The following is a 27,685-nucleotide window of genomic DNA, read 5'->3' as shown; positions in this document are numbered from 1 at the left end:
GTTGCTCTAAGTATTCCAAATGACAAAAGTTTAACCACCAAACCTATGTAGGTCATTATTTCAGAAGTTTGACAACCAAACCTATTGTCTTGTTTAAACTTTAATTGGACATTTTCAAGGCGAAATATTGCAGCTTGTAGACCCACTTCATCCAACAGGAAGGGAAACATATAAACTAACCGGATCTGACTCAAAAACGTTTACTCCCAGTTAAACATCACAGGATACTGAAGTCCCAGAGACCCGACAAAGCCACTAGCTCGCCTGATCCAAACTTTTGAAGCCATGAAGCACTGATCCTCCTAAAATAAGTGGCCAAGGTGTTTAGAGTGAAATTCCTCCTGCAGTCATAGAACCCATTTTGATACTAAATTCTTTTTTCAAGGTGTAGAATACTGAGCTGACTTCCTATATATATCCAATAACGTGCTAATTTAGCCTGGCTTAAACCAGCTATAAGAATGTACAAGACCAGATATACAGAGCTGTTTACACAGGCTGATAGAACACACACGACTGAAAAAATAATTAAAAATAAATAAGGAGCTGCTGCCAAAAAAATTGGCGAACTCATAGATCAGTTTGTTTTAGGCTGAATCATCCGCACAAGACTCTCATTAATAATAGAATAAGGATGATCTTTTGGTTTCCGGTTTCAACAAGGTTTCAGTTCAATTCCAATGCTCAGAAGAGTTCGGGCAGACTCCAAGGCCTTCTCACCTCCAAGTTCTAATGCCTTTTCATCGGGGAACTCACCTTCTACATCCATTGACCATTTTGTTGACGTAGCTCTTCGGTCTGGTAAAGCCTCAGGTTTCTTTATTTGTGCATTATTCATGGCAGCAGCAGCAGCTATAAGAAGGGCAGCACTTGGTGGACCATGCCGCTTCTTAGGTACTGGCATATCATGGTCATGTTTTCCTTCATATGTTATTATAACAGCTGTTGTGTCATCCACAGCCCTTTCAACATGTTTGCGGACTGGGCATCCAGCAGATGTGCACTTATAGTAGCTCCTGGAAGGTTTAATAACAAGGATTAGGATCAAAGAACAGACCATCCATCAAATGTAGTTTAAAATACAACAATCCCAAAAATAAAACATGTATTCCGAAAGCCGTCAAACTAATCTATACCTGATTGGTATGACTAGAAGTAATGGATTACCAGCAGGCAGACACTATAGTCAGCTAATAATTGCAGGCAAATTCTTTTCATTTTAACAGATTTTGGAGGGGGGGGATGAGGAAGAACTGACTCCACAGTAGCCAGTAACCTCATCGGAGATCATAACTAAGGAATAAGACGCCTCCCAAATTAATTAGCCAGGATGTTTCAAAAGGTTCTCGTGCTACTGAACCATATGGATTCCACAACGTGAACTGAGTTACGGTGTGTAGAGACCATGCATGGAATAGATAGACCTGAACTCCTAGAGTGATGTAGAACTCCAAGAAAACCAACACAAGAGGAAGGCAGGCATCCTCACCCTCTTTAGGCTCGTTGACTTTAAATAGTGGCCAGCCCTAAGAAAGCCACTGACCATATATGGCATCCTAAGCTCAACAGTGAAGGAGTTTTGAGCTAGAGAAGGAGAGGAACGCTTTGTTTCTCAGATTTTTGCCACATCATCACTCAATACTACTGGGGGTTGCCACCTTGGTACAAAGAGATAGATTAAGTGGACTTGATCCAACATGTGAAAGTTCATATCAGTAGGCAGGCATATACTAGTAGTATTATCTTGTTGAAAGTTAAGGACATGGAAAACTAGGATAGTAGACCATTTATGACTTATTGTTTAATGTACTTGGGTTGGGTTTCTATGTATCATGGATTGTTCACATGTACTAGTAGTAGAAACTTTAAATCTTAACCATTTTCTAAGATAATTGTTTTATATTATTTGACTTCATCCATCACTAAATATTTTACTGGTTTCACTAGCCAATTATGTCTCATATCACTCAGACAATGTGTAGAATAGATAGTATATCCGTAGGGTTCTACATTTGCTGCCAAACAAGGGTGTAAAAAAAAAAAAAAAAACCTATTTGTTTGTCTTATTTTTTTAATTTTTTATTAATTAATTAATTTTAATTGAATATTTAAGGGCCTGTTTGGTTACATGAGTCTAGAGATTTCAAATCTATGGAGTCATAATTTATAAAATTAAATGTTTGGTTGTGGAATGAAATTTGTGGATTCATCCTAAAAAACTATTTGATCGACGTGATTTTTGTGAATGTGCAAACGTATAGCTTTTTTGAAATCTCTGGATTTCACCCCTTACCCATAAATCTACAGATTCACCTTTTTAGTGTAAAAAGGTGAATCTCTAGATTTCATGAATCTGGAGATTTTTACAACTAAACGGGTATAATTCTCAGATTCATGAATCCAGAGATTTGGAATCTCTGGATTCAAGTAACCAAACAGGCCCTAAGTACATTTATTAATTCTCAAATTGTTCCTCTTAAAATTTTGGAGCTAACGAGGGCCATTTGTCGACCGAAACAAAACCTAGAGAAAAATAAATAAATAAATAAACCTACTGAGAACTCAGTAGTCTTGACCAGGTTGACACAAGTTTTTGAACTAGTGACATTCATTGGAAACGCATTGTAGGAAAAGAGATCCACAGTCCAGGTCCCATCAAGAAATTATTTTCATAATGCTAAAACTGAGAAGATCTGGCAAATGACAACTAGTTCAACTCCTCAGACAATTTTATTGACAGGCATTCAGGAGATATTAATTGCAAGAAAATAGCTAGAGCTCCTCACTAATCAAATAACAGAATTGCTAATTAACTGTATGAACACCTTTTGAATAGCTCTTGAGTATTGACCCTTTGAAGAATGGCGTTGATAATTCACTGTAAAGTATGTTCTTGAAACAAGTCTCAAATTAATTGATGCGGTTGCAAGTGTGTGGCTAGACTGGCATGATCCAATCTAAAAACCTGGAAATCTGGAACCCAGATTGAGACAAATAAGATCCAAACCAAGATTTTGGTGTAATAAGCGGCGCAGTGGAATACATTTCTCTAGGGGTTCATCTGTTAAATCTTTTACTGGGAAAAAGAAAGCCACAACACTGGCTCTCATCTTTCCCCTAATACCCCTTCCTCGAGAGTGTGAAATTGCAAACAGGTGTAGCTGAACCTCTCCCTTTTTATTTTATTTTCTTTTGTCTAAATTCGAGTTAGATACTCAAGAGGTTTTCTGAGTTGAGTTTTACTCTTGCTATATTTCCAATTATGTATGATTTTATGCATTAATTAGATTAGAACTGAAAAAGAATACTGGTTGGTTTGAGCTGTTACTGTGGTGCACTACTTCCTTCCTCTGCCTGTCTTCTACTTCCCTCTTCCTTCTTAATCTTCTTTCTTCTTCCCTGTTCTGTTTCTGGGCATCAATTCCAGCCCTACATTATTGGATCAAGAGCTGTTACGTGGTACAAGTGTGCAACTGTGGCCTTGCGACTTTCTTTCGGTCCTCTGCCCAATCAGGTACTATTACTCCTCTACTTCCCCTTGCCTTCCTTATTACTCTTCTTTCTTATTCTTCCCTGTTCTGTTACTGGGTGTTACTCGCGCCCCTACATTATTGGATCAATCTTCTCCAATTGTTCCACCTCTTTCAGGTGCTGTGAGTAAACCTCGTCCCACGGGTGATTCAAACCATAGGAGCTCACATCCAAAAACTTCCTCCACTGTGAGATAGGTCTGAGTTAGAGGCTTATCACCTGCCCTGATTTCAGACTTTTCTAGTTCACTCACTGCCTTTTCTAGTACACTCACATCCAAAAACTTCCTCCACTGTAAAATAGGTCTGGGTTAGAGGCTTATCACCTGCCCTGATTTCAGACTTTTCTAGTTCACTCACTGCCTCTTCTTCCAACTTAGTGTATGCTATTTGGGAGGACTCTTGACGTTGATTGTATCCTAAAATCTCAACTTGAATGAGTTTCTAACGGAAGAGATTTTATCTTCAAATATGACTGCATTTACAACTGTTTTCTTGTTTGAGGAAGAAGACACCAAATATTCATAATTACAAGGTCAGTTTCTTTCATGGTAGGAGATCTCGAGCTTCCAAAAAACCGAGATCTCAGTCGAGATATTGTAATTTTTGGGGGTTCAACTCGAGTGAACTTGACAGCCCATCTTGGGGGGTTTTAAGGGCCAGGTTGGGTTGAAACTTAGTATTTAGCCTATTTCAGGCCTTCCAAACACACTAATGGCCTTATATTTGTGGGGGAAAAAAATTTATGTATGTGTTCCAACTCGACCCTAAGTTTGAAACCGAAATGTTGCAAGAATGAACATGCAATGTTATAAAACATGAAATATAAAACCATTAATTGATATAAATGAAAACCAAATGACAAGATACATCAAATAACTTAAATTGTTTAGAATTCCATCCATATGAGCACAGTACAACATCATCCTTCAAATGACCTTCATCGATGTTGTTTTGTTGATATAGATGTACTAAGAAGTCCTTAGGAGTGTTGTAGGTGAAGATCTGATGAGATTCAGGTGAAAAATCTAATCAGAAAGTGTCTTGCAAGCTGCTGTCGAGAGAAGAACCGAGAGGAGCAAGAGGGAGTTAAGACGAGATTCCTATCTCGTCTTGACTCGAGCGGGAATATGTAAAAAGGGATGGTTTCGAACCAAGATCTTGACTTGACCGAGATCTCAGTCAAGTTTGGGAATCATTCTAATATCACACTTGGTCTTGTCTCGAGCCCCTGAAAAAGCAAGATCTTCTACTTTGGCTTCTTTCATGATCATTCCATGTGAGGCATGCTTAGCTGAGACTATATAGCCAATCATAATAAGATTTTCTTCATTAAACTTTGAATCAAAACTATTATTATGTATGGGAGAGAAGTCCTGTTGGGGGGGGGGGGGGGGGACCCTCTAAAGTACCATACAATCAAAAAGGAGATCAACTGAGAAAGAGGAATAATCTGACTAGGACAAGGGTGGAAAAAGATAACAATTCGGGAACTAAATAAAAACACCTGTTTCAGAAATTGAGACTCAAGTAAGCATTACAGAGTTATCAGCTAAGATGAAGGTAAGGAATTTCATAAACGCTAACTTATGGTATCATTTTCCTTTAAAAATCCCCAACTCAGCTTGAAGAAATATTATGCATAGGATTATGATCTCATGAAGGACCAAAATAAACATACATGAAATTAAAAGATCCAAAAAAAAAATATATATATATATATATATATATATATATATATATATATATATATATATTATATTTTAATTTTATTATTTCTACTCTTTTAATGTCCTAGAGAAATTGCCTATTGTCCATTGCCAGGACAGACCACCTATCAGGTCCTAGGTAGCACAGTTTCCTAGTTTATGCTTTAGCCGTAACAGATATAATGAGCCCATTGTACCCATGGAGGCAAGTGATTCGATGAACCTTCTAATGACATCTTACTTTTAAAAAATGATGCACCACGCGTCCTGGCGTTCCCATGCATCAGCTTCCCCCACCCCCTTTTTTTCAACTATGATATAACTGATTTATCTGCCAGCTATTCTAGCACTCCATGGAATAAAAGACTAGAGATTCAGATTATATCACAAAGTAAGTTTAAACTATTGTAGATCAATATAACTAGGCTTTGGAGCATTCACAGTGGTTGTGGTAAAGGAGTTTCATTTCAAGATTTCAAACAAATTTCTACTCACAAATTAGCAAGTCAAAAAAGACACGGATTGCAGAAAAATAATCAAGGAAAGGTTTGCAACCTAACACATACACAGAAGAATGGCATGGAATATAGGCTGAACTGTGTGGGGCAATCTGGTTTCAAAAGCATGATTTGGGGAATCGTGATCAGATCAGCAGTACTGACCACTGGTCAGATTCAAATTGGAAACAGCTTTTGCCAACCCTGGTCCTTCTCTCTTCATGTTGCCCTATGCCAAGAGATTAGCCATAAATCTTCCAATGTAATTTTATGCCTGGTAATGTGTAGATGATATGTTTTATGTTCTTCAAATTTGAGTTCTGCCGTTATATCATTCTCATAAAGAGAAGTGAGATTAAGAGTTTGAGGCCTCAGCTTACAGGTTATTTAAAGGCCATGGTTGAACAGACTTCACTAAGGTTGGAGTCACAGAAATGTACTTAAGACAGGCAGGACAAGGAAGTAGTGATGCTTTGTTCTTTAAATTTTATAATGGACTAACAGAGTAGATCCGTGGGTGAATTTGAGCAATTGCCTTGGTGCATGTGTCACAACTTCGAAGCTTCAGATATTTGATATGGTGGACTAATGAAGTGACATGAATAGGTTAGAATGATCTGGATCCAACAAAATGAATTGTGACTGGGATAGTTTCATGCTGTAGGAATCATCAACACAAGTAGTAAGTAGAAGATGCAGCACCTGGTGTTGGGTGGCAAGCAGCACATTTCCAAAAACTTGTAGGCAATATGCTAGAGCAGTAGAACCCTAGACTGATCTCAGAGACAAACCCACAGCATTCTTCATCCTCAAAACAGCAAGTTTCAGGGATTCAAACGCAACACCCGAGGACAAGGGAAATCATGCTGGGGTTGTTCGTTGTTGTATCGGTGCCCAGCAGTAGAAAACTAACATCACTAAGATACATAGGGTGGTAACAAGGGGAGCAGGTGCCCCTGGCTAAGGCTACGGCTTGTGCTGGGAAGGCATTGGCAATGTTCAATGTGGCGATGCTGAGTGAATCCCAGAGAGGGCCTAGCTGACAGATGGGGCATTGATGAACACTAATGGGCTGGTGGAACTTATCGTTCTCAACATTGACAAGAAGAGGGGGAGAGCAGAAGAATTCAGACTTGCCCTTTTCTAAAATTATTTCCACGACTATCCTTTAGCTGATCCGAACAAGTGAATCTTGTTGATGTGATTTGTTGATCCTGGCTAGTCCATCCTGATCCAGGTTGGAATCAGCAGACACTAATCTGGGACGTAATTCCAACTTTTTTGAACCATGGTCAAGCCAAAACTAGAAAACAAAAGAAAAGCTCATACTCAGTGTACAAGGCTCCCACATTTAGCAGGTCAGGGGGAGGGAGAATTAGGTCATTTCACCATAGTTCTACTCAACCTTTTATTTCAATATGACCAACAGACAGCAGACTAATAAGCTTAACAGATTGTACCTATGCAGAGAGCACAGCCTTCAGAAATGTTGGTTGAATATATATTTTGGGTGAAATGTTGGTTGAATACTTGAATCTAACACCAATAAAACACAAATTGAATTATAATTACTCAGCAGCCTCCCTAGCAAAATTTCAAAGAGTAATGGTGCTGATCTGATTTTTTTTTTTTTTTCCTCCCAACAAAGAGGAGGCTAAAAGCTTGCTGATTTGAACAGTCAAGCACAAGTGACGTGGAAAGAGAGAGAAGAGATAGGAGAGCCTGTTTTGGGACTGAGAACGGTAACCATAACAAAGAACAAAAAGAGAAGATCAGGAAGGGAGAAAACACTGGCTACTAATGCAATTACCTAATCAAAACAAATTTCATTCACTATTTTCATACTATGCAGGGGTTTGTTACATATTATAAGAAAACCAAAGAGACTCCTACATAAAACTTAGTTAGCCAGACTAACTTAACAAAGACCCCAAGATACTTAGGAAATTAGAAGGGAAATTCTCTGACTCCCCCCTTAATTGAACTATATATCTTCTCATAATCCCCAAAACAAACTCACTTTTCAGATTTCCCCATTGAATTAAACTTCCACCTATTTTTCTCCTGGTAATTCAAAATCCCAATGTTATCCCCTGCAATTGGTTGCTCTTTTGATTCCCATCTGCCCTGCTATTCTTATTGTTCCCTTCCCCTCTCTGTACTATGTATCTATTTCGTTTTTATACCATTCTTTACTGAGTCCACCAACTCAAGCCAAATGTAAATGGCATAAACTCTCCTTCATCTGTATTCTTCCCTGAAAGGGGTATAAATAGGGCTAAACATACTTAGAACTCAGAAAGAAACTTTCTAAAAGCAAAAGAAGTTGAAAAAAAAAACCTATTGGACTTATGATCGTGCTAGAGTTAGGACTTGGACACTAAAAACTGAAATGAAACAAATAACTGATAATTATATACTGTAAAGACTATTATACCCTTGCTTAAAGTAGGCAGAATTTTGCATAATTGTCACTCTTGATTGAAAACTAAACCTATTAAAGAAGTACCAAGTACGGGATTTTTGTAATCAACTTGTGGACACATTATTTAGGTCCATCAAGTTGGCCAATTACAAAGGAAACCCATCCAATGAGGTTCTAATACCTAGATGATCCAACCTCAGGCTTATTCTAGGAAAAAGAACCCAATTTGGCTTTGGATATGCATCTGTTGGTGGGTAAAGGAATATCACTTGCTGCAATTTAACAAAAATAAAAGAAATTATGAAGCAAATGAAAACCAATGTACTGTTGCGGGTAGGCAGTAACTACAGATATCACCTTACCACAATAAAAGCAATTGTTTGCATATCATACTCCATGGTAATATGATGTGAACAGATCCACAAAAATAAGTCAGATACTACAATTTCATAAGGTTCTGTCTGGTTAAGACTTACGAGTCAAGGAAATGGAAGGCAAGTGAAATTGACATAAAAAGAAAAGAAACTTTTGTAATCATTACCTAACATGATTGTGTAACCTACATAAAATTCTCTTCATATTGGGTAATTTTACTTTCAGATGCAATTTTCATTGGAAATATCTCTTGTTGCCAAAAGGTAACAAGTGCGATGTAACTATGTTTTACATTCTGCCATGTGAAAGAGTGAAGAGGCAAATCCCACTGTTGAATATCTAGGAAATGGTTCGGGTTTGCCACATCTGAATTTCAGCCCTAAATACAATCTCTTCCTCCTTCCATCTCATGGAATACCATCCCATGTACGTCCATGCAACCCTTATGGTCTTGTGCATCTCCAATGTGGACAATTCTGGTTGGGCTGAAACTTGATACATCATTACAAAAGTCAAATGTCACTGACATGGCGGCGGTAACAAGAAAAACCATTTTTATTCCACTTTTCAAATTCAGGGGCTTTGCTTGCAAAGATAAGTAAAATTTCATAACCAAATATGGAGTGATTTGGAGTTAGTAACACAGCCATGTTAGATAATTATTACAAATATTCCTTTTTGGCGGTCGATTAATTTCATTCTCCTCCTCTTTATTTCCCTTGCAATCAGAAACAACCTATCAGGCTTGAGAAAAAGGGTAAATTGTAAATTATTACAATAGCCTCCATATTGACCCACGTGAACAAGACTGTTGAACAGAGAGGATATGCTCCAGAACATTCATGTGTCAAACTTCAAACTCAAATTCGATCAATACTCTTCAATGTAAGTCTATGCAAATATACAGTACTCTAACCACTATTATAACTCTTCCATAAGTCTGTGAGGTCAACATTGACAGACATCTTAGGGTTTATCTCTCTGTTGTCAAAGCGTCCACCTAGGCCCATTTTTGGGTCATGTAGCCTTGGTATTTGTTGCCCTCTATCGCCTCACCTCGCCTTGTTGCCTTAACAACCATGGTCTACTGTCCACAAAATTTAGGCCCAATTTGATTTGTCAACTGAAATTTTTTTAGGACTGTAGAGAAAATGTTTGTTCAACAGCCATATAATAAAACTGTCTCCTTGAAGAAATCAACCCAATAAATATCAAATAATGTTGTTTACGAAGAAACTAAATAATATCAGGAGGACACAGTTGTGTGCGGAAAACCATAGTTGGAAAATGGGAAGGGCAAGGCTAACAAACAACGGCAACTAGAGAAAGATAATCCTAAACACAGACAGGAATCAGGACAACAGCCAACTGTAAGTAACATCCTAGATTGGGCTTCTCTTCTTTTTTCCACTCTCTCTCCTCTCCTTGCACCCAGGGGAGTATCTTAGAGAGAGGAGGAGAAGGACGTGATCATTCTCACAAAGGATGTGCCACCAGAAGGCCAACTCCCAACTCTTGCCATTGGACGGGCAAGAGCCCCAACTTGCAGCAAAATTCTTGCACAAGATACCCACTTGAGCTATTTGATAACAGACTCCAGCTGTCCTTTTCATTCATTATATCAAGCTAGCATAATTACCAAGATGGCAAGGCAACCACGGTGTTAGAGAGGGTCAAAAAAGCAATGTGACATCATCTAGGCATCCATGGCAAACGGATGCCTAGGTGTGTAAGGCTTTTTTTCCTCAGTTGAAACATTATTTGCGGCCTGCAGCTTGGATCATCCTACTGGGGTGACAGCTATCAAATCTCACTGGCATTTCAACAGTGGAAGTCATGGTTTGGTATAAATAAATTAAATAAAACTAGCTCTCTCAACAGTTATTTGTGACACTATGTGTCAACTGTGAAATTTTACCTAGAAGTGTCTATGAATGAGAGAACTATCAAAATCCACACTACATTTTACATCAAGATACTAAAAATCGCATGCTACAACCATATGTCCCATTGTGAGCATCTCCACTTTACTGAGAAAGAGTAAAACAAAATGCAGCCACTATATTTTGAGAGTAGACTAACAAATTTAAATGATTTAATCTTGCATCATATCAGCTATATAACAAAAATAGCAATAATAAACTCACAAGTTTCAAAACTTTATAACCACAAAATATAAATGAAACCAATTATATAAATAGAAGGAGTGGGAACCTGGGATAAGGATTTCCTTTAACCATTTTCTGCCCATACTTACGCCACCTGTAGCCATCACTTGAGATCCCCACATCACCAGCTGCTTGAACAACAATCTTAGGTTCCTTGATTGTTTTACATACAGGGCCTGAATATGTAACATTATTGTCCTTCATCCTGAGAAACAATAAATCAAAAGAGGATAAAGATAAATATATTAGCAGAAAAATTTCAGTAGTCATTCTATTTTATTCTTACCTTCTCTTTGGTTCTGGTTCATCACCATTTTCTCCCTCAGATTTAATTTCAGCACCTGCGCCAGAAGCATCAGAGCTAGGTCGTTTCTGTTCAGCTGTTAGCACTGTCGGTTGACTAGGTTCTTCCCTAGATGTAGATGGCTCAGAATCATCAAGTCTTTTGACTGGATGGTCTATGGTTTCACTTTCTACAATAGGTCCAGCAGATGGCACAAACCTCCGTGTTTTAGTACACCTAATCTTTCGAGGAGGCTCATGGTTATGCCGACCTTTATAGATAATCTCAGTCACACGACCAGTGTCATCACACCGCTCAACCTTCTTCTTAGCATGACAATCAGAAAAAGTGCATTTGTAATAGCTTCGAGAACTCTCAGTGCTCTTGACCTGCTTCTGCCCATACTTGCGCCAGTTATACCCATCAGTGGTGGGTGTTTTTACAACAACTAGAGCTGCTTTATTTTTCTCATCAGAGGAATTCTGCTGCTCCACTTCTGGTGTTGATATTCCATTTTCCTGCAGAACTGGTGCAAGTCCTTCTTGTTCTGTCACGGAACTCGGTGGAGATGACGTCTTTTGTGTATGACAAACAGGCGACAACTCTGATGAAGGTGATGCATACTCAATCTGAAGTTGCTTTTGTGCCTGAGCTTGAACAGCCTGAGCAGTCACACTTGCCAAAGCTTCCTGATGGGACATCCCAAATTGTCCCTAAAAAGGGGAGAAAATAATAAACAGAAGGAATTTTTAACTCCAACAGATGCAACCATATGCAGTGGTTTGTCCTATCAACATAATCCTATGGCTAGAGCATCATAGGGTGGCAGAGAATCGAAAACTATTAGGGAAAACATACTTAGATTTTTAGAACCATATTTGTAGCTAATCTAAGTTGCAAACTAGTTGTATCATCAGATTTCACAGACCACATCAAGGCACTCCATATCATCCAGAAAGGTCAGTAATTCAAGCTACAAAAGCAGTAAAACAAAATGATCTACAATTACAATAATACTAGGAGATGTAATACATAGAAAATCATTGAATGGCTGATGTTTAAAATCAAAAGTAAACAATTAGGACTCAAACTCAAGAATCAATGGAACCACCTGGGTAGACAGTGACAGCATCTTATAAAATCCACATCCAAGATCTACAATGTGATCCGTAATAAATCATAGGAAATAACCATTCTAACCACAATCATCCCCATCTGTGTACAAGTCTAAACTGAAGAATAAGAAAAATGCATCCACTATGTGATCAGAATCTCATATTAACTTAAATTATTGGAGAAAAAAATAAGGGAAATGGAAAAGGAAGATATCTGCATCACATATGTGCTCACATTGATCTCAAGTCAGTACCGCACATTTGGTTCAAACATTAAAATTCATTAACACCTGGGGGCAGGGACTATTTGGAGTATAAAGAACATAATCCAACAACCGCATCTGAGCAGGGCACTTTTCAGATTTTGGCGAATGGCACTAACTCAATAACACAAGCCAGTCCGATTTCTAAGAATTTAATCTACATCAAATCGAATTAACAGCCACCGATGAGAGTGGAAACATGTTCAGGTGAACAAACAGAGGGGAAACCAGAGATAAGTCAAACCACCCTTTAAACTATTTTATTGGTAAGTCAAAAACAAATAAATAAATAACACTAACATATTTTTGTCAACAAGTTTATCAGTCGAAATCGCACGGACTGTGATAATTTATACTCAAATCAAGAAGTAAAAATATGCCACCTCTACTACCTCACACGCAACACAAATTCGAGTAACAGATAAAGTCAAAAGAACAGAAAACGATTCGCAACAAAAACTGAAGAACTACAAAGAACAACATAATTAGGAGAGAATTAGCAGTAGAAAAGAACACAAACCTTGAATCCGGTAGGGTCGAAGGATGTCAGTGAGCAAACAATTGGATACCTAGTGGGATCAGTAGAAATACTCGGCTTCACATCGACTCCCTCAGAAAGAAGTTGTGTCGAATTTGCTCCTGGAGAAGCCATCGCACCGGCGAGCAACTGAGAGAAGGAACGGCAATCGGAGTCATGATCATTGCTCGCCGGAGGAGGAGGAAGCACCACTAGGGTTTCTGCAGGAGTAGTAGACTGGTCTCTGAACTCCGGTTCGACCGGAGGAGGATCAGGTTCAGTGACAGAAGCCACAGAGCAATACAACTCTGGAAGTGACTTCTTCTGTTCGGTTTGTTCTTCTTCTTTTGTGTTGCTTGTTGTGGCTTCTGAATTTTTATCATCTTCTTCTACCTTGGGAGGTTTGATTCCCTGGTTATTCTTGTTGTCTGCCATGAAAGACCGAGAGAGCTCTGCAATCGCAGTAAACAAGAACAGTTTTCGGACGGTTTCGATGTCCGAAACGAGTTGCGTGCATGGAAATCGGTTATGTTGCGGGCTTTGGTAGAGGAGAGAATGAGAAAGAGTGAGGGGGTTTTGCCGTTTTCTTTAAAAAAAAGCATAAATGGAGAAGACTGAAGTGATAACTTCTTTTTGACTTAAATTGACCAGGTTGTTCTACTGTTGTTATAGACGCCGTTACTTTTCTCACCGTCTCTTTTTTTTCTATTTTTTTATTTTATTTTTGTTATGCTTTTCTTTCGTTTCCTTTCCTTTTGGAATGAAGAATCTCACGGCGCCAGCTTATTGAAATGCTGACGTAATACATTTTGATATCTAACGGCGCAGTTAACTAGTCCATCACCTGTTTTGACTGGGACATAGTAATGGATTGTGGTCCATGTTTTTTTCCTGGTTGTCCATCAATTGCAGGGTCAAAAATTGTTGAATCAAATCAAACCATTGATTGTCGTACCAGTTTTACCCAGAAAAATAAAGTAGCTCACCACTAGAAGCTTACAACATAGAAGAAACCAAAACTTTTCTTAATTAGTTTATCAAATTAATCAATTTTACATTAATATGCATAGAGAAGCTTTTTGCCTTCTTTATATTATTTCTTTCTGTTTCTTTAAAAAAAATCTATGATGTATCTATAGAATGAAAAATATGAAGTTGTGTGTGATTATCCCAAAAAGAATAAAAGTGAGTGTTTTGAGGGTTATATTCAAAGTTTAAAGTATCACACGGTACTATACGGTACTAGCCGATACGTATCCATATTTGACCCAATTGATACGATACATCTTGATATGTCTCTCCATTGAATTACACTAAAATACATTTGTCAGAGTGACACAATATTCGATATAGGACGATACGTCTCTTAAAATCACCTGACCAATGCAATACTCAATGTCGATACTTTAAACCCTGGTTATATCGTCGTTAGTGAAAACTATACAAGATATAAGGATGAAACAGTAAAAGAACAGAGAAATATTTACCTAATGAAAGAAAACCTCCCTTACCTAATGAAAGATAACCTCCCTTAAACAAAATTTTGCTATGGCATTCAGGACTCACGTTTTCGTCCCAAAACGAATTATTTTACTCCCAGCCCTTCGAGAACGTCAATCCATGTCAGAGAAGTAGTTTCAAGAAGATAGTTGCCATGATCATCTAGAGAGCGATCTGAGTTCTAACAATGAAAATGAAGGTTAGTTAGTTCCTCCTTTCTTCTAATCCATCTCTTTTCAACTTTTGTCAGAGGAAAAACCTTATGGGAAAATCAATCAAATTAGGAAAACCTAAACCCTAGTTTGATATAGCAATACGAGTGATTCCAGAATCACTCTGTTATGCTTATTTTCTTCACGGATAGATTTCGAAGAGACCTAATTCTTGTTTTGTCAGATTTTTTTTGGATTCAAGTTTTCAATCGCTTACTATAGTTAGACCTTGTTTTTGGGAAGCCCTAATCGTTCTAGAAGTAGTTTGAAACCCGAAATTCGAATTGTTAGAAGCCATGTAGGTTGTTGTCTGCGCATCAATAGGGGTCGCCCCAGACAACCCCACCTATTCTATCCCGGCGATCCTACGCCCTAGGGTCGATTTCCAGGGGTCTCCCTGAGCTACCCTACCTTGGCTTGCATACCCCCTTCTATTTTGGGTTTTATTTCCATTTTTATGCTTGACTTCCTAGGTTAATTCTAACTTTAACTAATGATTAATTAGGATAATTTGGGATGTGCTAGGCCATCCTTTGATTCACTTTGAAAAGGTTACGATCTATAAGATAGGTGAGGAGTTCAACTATGTATTAAACATTGAAGCTCAATTTGATATTGAACATGCATAATGACTTATATGTTGTTGTTATATGATTATTTCATTCACTTTATATTTTGAAATATCATAGAATTATGTTCTATTCTTGCTTTATTGAACTATAAAGTGACATGGATGAGTTTGAGAATAACTAGTTATGCATAGACTTGACCTAGGATTGTGGCATGCCCATTGCCCCCAGGAACTTTAGTATAGACATATAGTTTAGGTTGCACATCTAAGATGTCTAACTATGCATGGTTAAGTAACACCTATCATATCGTCACCCTATCGGCGGGGGTATTGATGTCAAACGACCTGTGGCAACAATTTTGGGTTGGTGGGCGCCCAAGACCGGTAACCAACCCGTGAGGGAACACAACTGCACTGTGGAGGCCATTCATTGGTGGGTTGAATATGGCAAAGTTGGACTCATGAGCGCTCAAGACCGGTAACCAACCTGCGAGAGGACATAAGAGCTTCCCCCCCCCCCCATCATATGTGGATAATCAATAGAGTTAAGAGGAGGCATAGTCTGAGTTGGTCGGTGCCATAGGATACATTGACTTCAGATAGGGAATACTGAATCAAGTTGGTCTGCATCATAGGGGAGGTATCTGGATCTAGAATGACGTGATTAAGTAAATGATTTGCATTAGGCTAGGTATTATTCTGACACATGCCAATACTCATGCCAATGGTCATGGTGAGAGAATGCAGCCCTATTCCCCAGCCCGAGTCGATGAGAGGACTAATATCCCTATACCTTAGTCATGATGCCCAGTTCGGCTGGAGTTGTTGGGGGTCTATGTAAGACTACCCAGAGGAGGTTGGTGGTGTACCTTAATGTATGCCTAACAAGATAGAGACTTGCATTGATTAGAGTATAGGAACAGTATTGCATCACATCGCACTTGCATACCATATCATCGTACTTTCTTGCTAATATTTGAATATGTGGATATGCATATTGTTGAATTACTCGCTGAGTTCTAAAGAACTCATCCCTCATGGAAATATTGTTTTTAGATGGTTGCGTAGATGAAGAAGAGTTTCCGAGTTCAGAGGTATCTCCCCTTGAGTATTCAGTTAAGGAATTAATGGGAGATGGTTATGACTCATGGTACGATCCGTATGCTAGTCTAGGGTACTCTTACAACTCTAATTAGGGGTGTCAATGGTGCGGTTTCGGGCTGAAAAACACCCAGCCCAAACACGGTCCACTAGCAAAATAATGGTTCAAGCCAGTCTCGGTTTGGTGGGGTTTGATTTCGGGCTAACTAATGGTTTGGGCTAACGGTTTGACCAACGGTTTAAAATCAGGTTTACTAACGGTTTGGACTAAATTAAAAGTGGACATTCAAATTTAGTTTTCTTTAGCATGGTGAAAGCTGATCAACCCAAATCAAGCGACTCACACTAGGTTTTGAGCTGGAAAGGATTCAATAAACATTCTAATTGATTGAATCAAATAACCCTTTTACATGGAAGAAGATACAAACAACCTTGTAGAGGAAATCTTCAAAGCTGTTTTCCATGTTTGCATCATTAGATTAATCATAAGTTGTACAAATGGGTTGGATTTGGTTAGGACCACATAATGTGATTTCTGTCTAATCCAAGTTTCCAAGTTTCCAAGTTGAGCTCTTGAATTTTTTTTTAATTATCTTCTCCACGTCATTATGGCGATCTCTTGAGAATGAAAGGAGTGGAAGAGGAATTATAGGGTGTAGGGAGTATTTGATTCTACAAGGAACAATGAGAAGAGAGAAGTATATATTAAAGATGAACTTTTGAATATGGATACATAACACATGAAAAGGCCAAAAAACATAAGACCCACAGAGAAAACATCAATGGAGTTTTGAAAATCTTTAGAAGCAAAACCTTGCTAACCACATCACATATCTCATATCCAACGTCCAACCCAACACTTATCAGATACGTTTGGTAATAAAACCTTAAGAGTTAAAACTTAAAATTAAATGAAATCTGAAAGTTGAAAATTGAAACTATGTGAAACACTAAACCGTAAAGGTTATTGTTCAAATTCAACGGTTCATTTAATAATTTAATTTAGTGGGCTGTGGTTCGGGCCTATCGGTTCAAGCTAGCGGGCCACACATGAGCTGGCCCGGCCTAGCCCGAAACCTTTCGGGCTGAAGAACCTCAGCTCAAACACGGCCCATTAAGGTTCGGTTTGGGCCGGTTTTAACAGTTTGGGTTGAACATTGACACCCCTAGCTCTCCAATCAACAGTAACAAGACCCGCTTAGTTTGCCGCTGGGTTTATGAACTAGAGTTAGACTTGTTGATGCAAGTTTTTAAACGTTTAGAAAAGAGATAGTAAACCTTGGGACTATTAAACTCCTCTTCTTTCCCAGTTTGACTTTCCACTTTCAGATGGATATTTCTATTAATTTTGATTATGCTTCTGCTTCTTTGAGATTCTTTTGAATATTCTTTTTCTTTAACACAAATTAATTATTGGATTTTATTGTTCTTGCTCATGATTATGTTATTGTGTGGATTAGTTTGGTGATCGCATGTGAAACTGGTCTTGTGACTGTAAATCACTCCTTGGGTATTCGGGTGGAACGGATACCGGCTAGGCAGATGTGACAACCTCAACTTTGGACATCAAAGAGGTTCAATCACATGGCTCTTACCTGGGTCTCCCATCCTCTATAGATAGGTCCAAGACTCAAACCTTCTCCTTCATTTTAGAGAGATTAAATGCACAACTCATTGTTTGAAGGGGTAAACTTCTTCCCTAGCTAGAAAAGAGTTGCTTATCAAGACAGCTATCTTTGCTTTGCCTATCTATGCCATGTCCTACTTCTTCATATCCAGTGAGTTGTGTCAACAAATGCATCAAAAATTAAGACAATTTTGGTAGACAAATGATCAAGGTAGGGGCATCCATTGGGTGAGCAAGGATACCCTATGTACAAGCAAGAGAGATGTTGGCCTAGGCTTTAGCGACATTCATTGTTTCAACTAGGCATTGCTAACTAAGTAGTGTTGGAGGCTGTTCACTAACTCTGATTCATTGTGGACCCAAGTCATGACTACCAAATACTTAAGGACCAAACCCTTGCTAGAGGATGAAGGTGCCTAGAACATGACCTTGGGGTTGGAGAAGTGTTTTAGCTGGGAGAGACATTATGAGATAGGGTATTGCTAGGAAAGTTGAAAATGGTCTCCAGGTGGATATTTATAAGGATCCATTGTTAGTTTTACATCATTTTAAGTGCATCATCAGAACACCCCCTCCCCCAGCTCCCCCCAGTCCATGATCTAATTCTGTAGCAAAATAGGCAATGGAATATCCAACTATTACATTATTTATTTACTCCTTAGGAAATAGAAGCTATTATAGCTCTCCCCATCCTGTCCCTTGAGGCTAAAGATTCATGGATCTAGGGCAAAGCCAAGCATGGGAATTCATAGTTAAATCAACTTATTACCAATGTCTATCCATTGTTGACTCCCAAGGTAATATTGCTTCATCCTCTACTGTGCCACATTGTTGGAAAAAGATATGGAACATCCCCACCCTACCCAAAATCAAACACTTTCTTTGGAGAGATTTTTATGAGGCCTTAGCTATTAGTACTACCTTATTTTCTGGAAGACTATCCTTGTTGTTCCAAAATTTACCTGAGCGCAATCTGGTTTACTTTTGGTCCAAACCAGGTTCCTGGAGATCAAAGAGAGTGAGAGTGGGCCACTTGTCCGAACGAGAAGCATCCTCCAATGATTAAGTTAGATTTAGGAAAACACGAATCCTCGTAGTGAGGAAATGCTCCAAGAAGGAATGTCTTCTTTGGAACTTGTAGGAGAGTAAATGCCAGAGTTATTGTAACTGGGCTAACTTTTCTTCGTACTGAGTATTTTGCTTATATATAATTTCCATACCTCTGATGCTACAAGGATGCATCATAACCATCCAATCTTCCACATTAGGATGAAGGGTTGAGATTACTCACGATAGATTACTTAATCACCAAGTTAAGAATTCAATCTTCATGGAGAAGCTTCTAGCCAGTTACACCTTATCCCAAACTGATCATGAGCTCAGAGTCACATGGGCTTAGATGCGATAGCTATCCCTTAATCCAGCAGACAAAATGTAAGGGAACAACACTCGAAAAAGCTTGAACAAATGAGAGGCTTTTTGATGAGCGATGGGCATTTAATGCCTCTTAGAGCATTTAATGTTGAACTTAATGCCCTGATTGACTTTTGGATAAAGGTGAGCCGAATTCCCTTACAACATTACTTTTGTCGAGAGGGAGCATCCCGGGTGTCTGGCAAGGGTGTTATCCGAGAAGTCCCAAATGTCACGTGGCATTCACTGAGAAACGTTCTTCAAAGCCAACATTTTTCTGAGAAGTGACATATCAAGAAGTGCTAGATGAACCCTTCAAATCGGGTTTAGCCGGATGTTCTCAAATGAATAATTTGGACCAGTTTAATGGTTTAGACCATAATGTATATAACAATCCCCATCCTCCTTGTGTTTAATCTGTGCCTTGACAAATGAATCCATTGAACATGCTCTATTTCATGTGCACATGCAAAACAATGTTGGAGATCATCCCCCCCCCCCCCCCTCCTAATTGATACCTCTGAATATGTCAATCCATCTTTTCACAACCAGTTCGATTTCATTCATTCAAAGTTCAAGTATCATGATAATGTGGATCTTGTAGACCATATAATGAGGTGCAATGCTATGGTGTATTTGGAAAACTAGAAATGCAGCAATCTATAGAGATATGTTCCTGTTCCCTTCTGTTACCCATACTTTGACTATTTATTAAGTTTGTGCGTAGATGTTCAGCAACATGTTTACTTCGGTAGTAGGCAACATCTGCATTTTCATATGCACCATACAGATTCTATGGGGAATGGCAAGCTCTTTCAAGTGTTTGTGAATGGTGCTTGGGAAAGGAGTAATCAAAAGTGTGGTAGAGGTTTTCTCTTATGAGACTCAAATGGGACCTTTGCTGCTTCTAAATGAAGGAGTTGCTGTAGTTGGTTGGCACCGGCTATGTAGTTAGAGGCTATTCGCAATTGACTGTTCTTAGCCCTCTCTTAGGGGATTTCTGCTCTCCAGGTCAACTCAGACTGCGAAGCTGTGGTTACAGCTCTTCAAGGACATAAATCTAATTTGGATCGGGTCCATCTTAGCCTAATAGATGAGTTTTTTTGGATTTCAGCTGGTTTTAATTTGGTAGTTTTCAACTATGTTCATGGGTCTGTTAATGTATTTGCCAATAACATGGCACGAGGTGCCAAACTGCTTCAGCTCTCCAGGTTTATTAGGTGCCAGAAGACCTTAATGTTGATCCAAGTTGTTTGCATAGATGTGTTATGAGGTGTGATCATGTCAAAGGTGAAGGGTTTACCCACAGTTATGACCAATGGACTGCAAGCAAGAATTTTGTTGCCAAAAAATTGTTTACGAGGACCTAAGAGAGTCAAATATTCATACTAAAGTTGCCAAGTCTGGACACGAGTTAAATCAAAATCTAAACCTACTAGTATCAAACCATTGAAGATATATACTTCTGGTTTTTAAAACGTATGACATGACATCTCCAATCCTGTTCAACGATCTGATTCTATTTCTACCCAGTTTCGAAGTGTATTATGATTAACTTTCATTTCAACCAAAAAAAATTTCTGATCAACTTTCATCTTATCTTAAGTTGATCTACGCTGTCATGTCTTGCTTATAGATCCACTTCCTACGGCTTATTTTCTCTTATCACAAGAGGAATGCCACTACTTTCTGCATAGGTCTCCTTCATCCCTTGAACATATTCTGGGGAAAACATGAATTTTAACATATATCTGGAGACCAGTTTAGTAGTTTGTCTTCAATATATGTTAACAAAAACAGGGGTTCCCAAAGGCCAGGAACTTCCCTGCTTCAAAGACAGAACTAGGAGCAAGGAATGTAAAAGATAGAGACGGTACCAAACAATGTAAAATATGAAATATGTAAATAACCATATAATGTTGATACAGAGCTGAAAACAAGTCTCTTTTTCTTTAACTACATATACTCCCAGATCATCTTAGCGGTTTATGAGTTGATCCACAGCCCACATAACTCATCACTGGAGATCGATTAAAAAACAGTTTCTCTTTACCTATATATAGAGAGAGAGATTTATAGCATTATTGAAGTTAATTTTTAGGGCCAATGTCCTTCAGGGCGCAGATCTGCTCCTCTCCCATAGCTGACATCACAGAAACCACGAGATCCTTTCCTTCGCCAAATCCATCTTTGATCTACACAACAAAACAAAGAAAATCAACCTATAGGATCAAGACATCCAGTGTAGAGCCTACTAAAGATTTGACTGTGACTGGAAGGTGTCAAGTGCTGATGGGGAGGGCTACATACCTGGGAAAGCAGACTGTCATCAGTTGGAAGCCTCAGATCGTCCTTGGTGCTACCATTTTCAGTCAAAAGGCTCACCTACAGAAACAACCAGATTGATTAAATTGCCATCATTGGATTCAGTCACGCAAAAAATTATCCCAGGGACTTCCAGAACAACTTACAAAACCATCTTCAGAGATGTCAATCAATTGATAGTCAGTACGATTAACATGAGGAACCTGCAAAAACCAAAATAATTACCCAGCCAATCAACTTCCACACCCTTACCCACAAATTTCAGAAAATAACCTCCTTTCACAAAGAATAGAAGGAAGTGAAGAGGAGCTTTACATCACAGTTGTGGGATGAAGGCACAATATCTTCAAGCTTCTTTCCGGTGAAGATATCAATCCCCACGAAGTGACACTTGGCGTGACCATGCTTCCCAGTTTTGGAGGTGGACACCTCAACAACCTGTAAAATAAAGATTCCATTACACAAAATTACTAAGGCAGAAATCATATTACCATTCATATTTTCCAATTTCCTACAATACAAAAAGAAGCAGGTATAAATTACAGATCCCAATGCCTACAACAAGAAATATGCAAACCCCACAGGCGTCACTGTCAGAACAATAGAGAAACAATATAAGGAAAGACGTCATCCACTGCACAAAAGCATATGTTGGCTCTCATAACCTTCCACCAAAAGTTAAACAGTAAAATAATAAATAAGTATGACTGAAAAAGTATAAGTGGGCATCTCTTAACCTAAAACTGGAAGATAACGAGTTTAGAAATACAATTCGAACATACGAAACAGTGAAAACAATACATTTGGAGAAGTAAAAAAATTAGACTTTTTTATCTATTCAATGCCTACCATGAAGTTTAGCACAAGCTACCTCAGTACCTCCAGAGTCTTTGGATCCACAGACAGTAATGTCACATGAGCTCGTACTAAGAAGAATTTTTTTCTCTCGAAGTGAGATCTCTTGCAAAAGAAGCCTCAACCAGGTCACTGGATCATAATGAACTTAGTTCTGCATATGTTAATGGAGAAGAAGGGCGTCCGCCAGCAGTTTCTTCAACATCCAACACTAACCAAAGACTCGTATATTTTTAAGGTGCTTTGAAAAGCTTTTTGAAATTTCCTAAATTAGTTCCAAAAAAGTAAACTTTATCTGTCATGTGCTTGAAATGGTGTGGTTATTTCCTGTTCTCTGAAGTACCTGTTACGGCTTTGCCTTTAAAAAGGGTAACCTGTAGCAAGTGTTTATGAGAATTTTGGTTCCTCTCTTCTCCCCGGGTTCTTCTTACGTTGAGTTTAAATTCCCTTCTTTATTTTCAAAGAATCCTCGCCAACATCCACTTCTTAAGAAATAAGGTTGCCATTTTGATCTAGTCAATAATATATATATATTCCAATGCCAATGCATTACCAAAGGCAAAAAACAATACTATATTCTAATGGGCATAAATGATCTCAGGATTGCCACCCATTTATCCCTTCACTGTTATTATTAGGTCCTTCCTGACTTAAATCTCCAGCACAACCCTTCACTGAGCTCTTGCCCTAATTCTACAAATCAAATAAAGATAAAAGTTAAATGTTCTATCCTCTTGCTAAACAAATCAAAACTAGAAAAACTGAGAACATGTAGCAACAAGCCAACAATCAAGCCAGATTTGAATATTAAAATGACAGTTGTGACCAACTACAGCCTGTTCAATAGATCAACTGTCAGTTCCAAACCGAGTTTAATTCCCATTTGCAACTTACATAATAGTACAACTTTCCAATCTTCTCTAAACAAAAGATGCCACAATGAATGAATAACAATATATTCAGCACGAAAAACAAATGGACAGAGAATTTTTATACCTTTGAATTGATGACAGAGATGCTATTGCTTATGAGTGAAGACATGTTATCAAAAGACAAAGCCCAGGGGGTCTGATCAATAAAAGGCCTACAAAAATATGACCCAGATCACCCGTGTTTTTCATGGGCCTGGATAACTCCGGAAGGTTAGAGTCAACCCACATTTTATGGTCTTCATGGACAAAGACCTAAACCTAAGTCTGGTCTAATAGGGCATAGAAACTTGAAAACTGTCTCGAAGTCAAATAAAAGGGTCTATAGGGTGAAAATAATAAACTCTATTGCTAAAGGAGCTTTCCTTTGTCAATAGTTGGGCAATATTTGAATCAAGTTAGATTTGCGTTAATACTCTTGTTGGTGGGTGTTAGCCAATAGTTGGTCTCTAACTCTAGATAGGATATATAAAGGGACTAATGTAAAAGGGTTGACCTCATCACTAATCATCCGCCATAGAGTAGCAAAATACTGTTACATAAAACAATAATACCTATGCATAAGAAAAGGAGCATGTCAATCAAATGGATACTTTTTCCTGTGTAATATGGAGATGGAATACTAATGAGAACGCCACAAAAAAGTCAAAAAGTGGATTGCAAATTAATACAATGCTTGGTGGATGGCCAACTGGAATGAAGAGAAATCATAGAAGAATCTGAGTGTTGTAGGGGAGGCAAAGAAATAACAAAAGGGAGAGGAGAAGAAACTCTCACACACACCATGCAGGCTCTTAAAAATAATCAACGCAAATTATCTTTTCAATCTATCCACTTATGGGGAGTTACAGAATATATAAAACGAAATAAAAGACTCTATAACAGGAAACTAAGCACAACTGGAGAACCGCATACCTTACGTAGCTAACTTTGAAAGAAAAAAAATAAATTGGAAAGACAATATCCCCCCCCCCCCCCAAAAGACAAATGATCAAAGTCCTAAGATCGAAAAACTCAAACTGGCCCCCGGTACATCTCAATACCAATTGAAATGGGTCAGTTAAAGGTAGTGCACATGCACCACCTCTCTCTTTTGGGAACAATTTATGCACTTGCAAATACTCTTGAACCATTCTTTAAGCAACTTTACAGAACATATACAAAGCCAAAAATGCAATAAGAGAAGCAAATGGATTAGGGAGAATGGCAAACTTCAAACAAGATAACCGGATAGGCATCAAATTGAAACTTGAATGTCAGTTGTTTTCGAACAACCAAAAGTTCCAGTCACAAAATTCTATGAATCCTATGGAAACACCTAACAATTTATGTTAATGAGCGAATTGCATGAAAATTGTGTGCAAGTGTCTGGGCCTATTGGAGGATTGGGGTTGGAAAGAGAGAGAGTTATTCAAAGCTTGAAATTTGTTGAATTGTCTTACAGTTAACAATGAAACTGCAACTTATCAAATATTTGAATTTTACAAAGATGACTACTGAGTTACTCGTTGAAATTAGAAACCAAATATTCTATGCAAGAATCTTTTGCCCCCCCCCCCTTTTTTCTCTTTCCCTTTTGCTTTTCAGTATAAGTGAATTGCCACGGTACACAACACTAAATGTTGAAGTAAGGTTGATCTCCAATTGTAAATAGGTGATCTCATCAGGAAAGTAAATATGTAGAGTACCACATCCTGCAACTGTCAGTAATTAATTTCCTAATGACAAAATCTCAGGATCTTTATCATCTTCAATTTCAAAATAAGTGAATATTGTGATAAGAAGATATATTGAATCAATGAGGTGACCTTGCAAGATGCTTACAAGCATACAACTTTTGTTCCACCGGTAAGTAGAGGTAGCCAACGGGAGGTGTAATATGAGTAACATTAAAGCATTAAAGAAGGACAAAGAAGACAAGCAGCTGCAGGCATGAGAAACTGGGGAATGTCAGAGCAGCTTAATTCAATTTTGTGAGAGTAAGCAAGCCACAGATGCCCCCAAAAGCACACAAATGAGTAAGAAAAAATATGAGCCTCCAGGAAATTCTAGCAGAGACGGGCTAGATCACATAACGTACAAAACTACTATGTAACAAGATTGTGCACTTGTCCTGGTGGAGTTTATGATCCAACAAACAACAGAAGCAAGGGAAAGTTTAACCATGCTTTCCAAAACAAAAGCTTAGAGCAAATGTACAGGCAAAACATAAAAGGATAGACATATACATACACATGTGACATGAACCATTCAAGCCACAAAGCAACATCCTACAAAACATAACCTTGAATTCTGAAAGTGATTCATTATCATGTAATCGACAATCTTCTTTTTTCATCCAACTGAATGAGGTCATTCAATTAAGAACTAACTTTGGAATAAAACACTTGGCATATTTCTATAACTCAATAACCAGCTGTTAGGTGGTTCATTAACAACAGATGCTGTCTATAGCTAAAGATGCAATGGAAAATCCTTAAAGGCACCCTCTCTTAGGGGGATGAGTCAGCAATTACAACATCCAGGCCTTGGTAGAGCTGATTTATATTGTACCATGGTTCAAAATAATAGAATATCAAGTTGTTTAGAAAGTAAATTTCCATTTTATGGCACGATAACGCAGGTAGAAATGTGGCTAACGGTAAATGGACTGTTTCTTATTAGCAAAAAGCTCCAGGTTAGGGTAAATACCAAAGAATTTCATCCAAGTGGCAGTGAAAAAGCTTCAGTTATTGAAGAGGAGAACCTAAAGTCATCTATAGGGGAAAAAATTACACCAAAAAGATTCAGAGAGATGCATAACCAAAATAAAATCAATAAAAGATTCAATATGCCCAAAAAGTACTCCAATTCCCAAAGGAATGTTTACAAGCAAACAAGAATCCCATTGATCAGGACAAAATCATAAAATCAATGTACAAAAACTCAATTAACAATCGACCCAAAAGGAAGTCCAATTACTAAACGAATTTATGCAACGAGACTAAAATTCATATGATCTAGATGGCAATCATAAAATCAACGGACGCCTACCAAACAAGTGAGAACACCCAACAGATGAAACACACAAAAAAAAAAAAAAAAACTACCCAAAATTGAAACTGTTACTGAATTAACAACTTAAAACAAAGTGTCTTCACACTAGAGCATATAAAATGGGATGGAGGCAGAGAGCTTGGAATCCACATCACACACAACGTCAAATACCAGAAGCACTAAACCAACCACTAAGAAAACCAACGACCACAGAATACAGATAACGACAATAAATTCTAGTACGGGTGAGATGAGATAACACGGCTATATCTTTCAAAATCAACGATGAAACATGAATCAATAAGGCAAGAAAACTCATAATTCCAAAGGAACCCCATCAGATTTAACATTAAAAAAAAAAAAAAAAGCACTAAAAATTCATCACTCAAGAAGCACATCAGAGAAAATGATCCACTTGAAATATAAAAATATACATAGAGGGAGAAAAAGAGAAAGAGAGAGAGAGATTAGTGGTCGATACCTTGCAGGGCCTGGCCTTAATGACGATGTAACCGTTCTTGCGGATGGTACCAGCCTGCTGAGGGTAGGTCTTGGAAGCCCCAGCGTCGGCCTTAGACTCGAAGTGATGCTCCTCATCCGACATCTCTGCTTGCTTCTATCAAATCCCTCTTTCTCCCTCACACAAACACAAACACAAACACAGACGAGCGAGCGAGCGAGCACTCTCTCTCTCTCTCTCTTCCTCTTGTGCTATTTCTAAGCTGAAAGAAAGAAAACCGAGGTGGGGTTTTCACAAAAGAAGAGAGACCTTAAAAGGGCATTTCCGATTTCCCTTCTAAAATAGTAACTCTCTTTTCTGTTCTGTTCTATCTCAATTCTCAAGACCTTGGCGCTTTCTTTCGCTCTCACACGCAGAGCAGACACGTGCACAATACTCGCACGCATCTCCTTTTAGGGTTTCAGACCTATCCGTTTTTAATTTACATTTTCTAATAGTGGCCGTTGGATGGTGGAGGCTGAAAATTCTGTTTATAAAAGGGACGGTTGGATCTCTTTCGCAGCTGAAGGTCGTAGATGCTTCAGATATGGAATCTTGCTTTTTATAGTTTAGCATATCTTAGCCATGTTTACCCAAAAACAAATATTTAATTTTATTAAGCCATGGTTGGTTTTACATTTTCCATTTTCTTTTTCTATTTCTTTTTTTTTTTTTAATAAAAGTTTATTTTACACTTTAGTTCATTGATAGAAAGGGAGTATGTATAGTCTTGGA

At 38.2% G+C, this 27,685-nt stretch overlaps 2 protein-coding genes across 2 annotated transcripts; both read right to left on the bottom strand.

Annotated features, from left to right (window-relative positions):
• Positions 1-142: 142 nt before the first annotated feature.
• WRKY32 (WRKY DNA-binding protein 32) lies at positions 143-13,470 on the bottom strand. The gene is made up of 4 exons (XM_089145647.1): positions 12,886-13,470; positions 10,991-11,700; positions 10,751-10,909; positions 143-1,016 (listed from the first exon to the last, which is right to left on the bottom strand). The coding sequence occupies exons 1-4, from the start codon at positions 13,315-13,317 to the stop codon at positions 656-658; spliced, it is 1,662 nt and encodes a 553-aa protein (XP_089001773.1). The 5' UTR covers positions 13,318-13,470; the 3' UTR covers positions 143-655.
• Positions 13,471-21,192: 7,722 nt separating this feature from the next.
• Positions 21,193-27,305, bottom strand: LOC149025412 (eukaryotic translation initiation factor 5A-2). The gene is made up of 5 exons (XM_089145646.1): positions 26,933-27,305; positions 21,947-22,069; positions 21,778-21,834; positions 21,617-21,691; positions 21,193-21,501 (listed from the first exon to the last, which is right to left on the bottom strand). Exons 1-5 carry the CDS (start codon positions 27,053-27,055, stop codon positions 21,397-21,399), a joined length of 483 nt encoding a protein of 160 aa, XP_089001772.1. The 5' UTR covers positions 27,056-27,305; the 3' UTR covers positions 21,193-21,396.
• Between the last annotated feature and the right edge of the window lie 380 nt (positions 27,306-27,685).

This window comes from Hakea prostrata, chromosome 2 (assembly GCF_041222555.1).
Source record: "Hakea prostrata isolate BN-2017 chromosome 2, UWA_Hpros_2, whole genome shotgun sequence".
In the NCBI taxonomy this organism is placed as follows: domain Eukaryota; kingdom Viridiplantae; phylum Streptophyta; class Magnoliopsida; order Proteales; family Proteaceae; genus Hakea; species Hakea prostrata.
The sequence above is the reverse complement of the archived record's forward strand: the minus strand, read 5'-3'. Positions and strand labels throughout refer to the sequence as shown.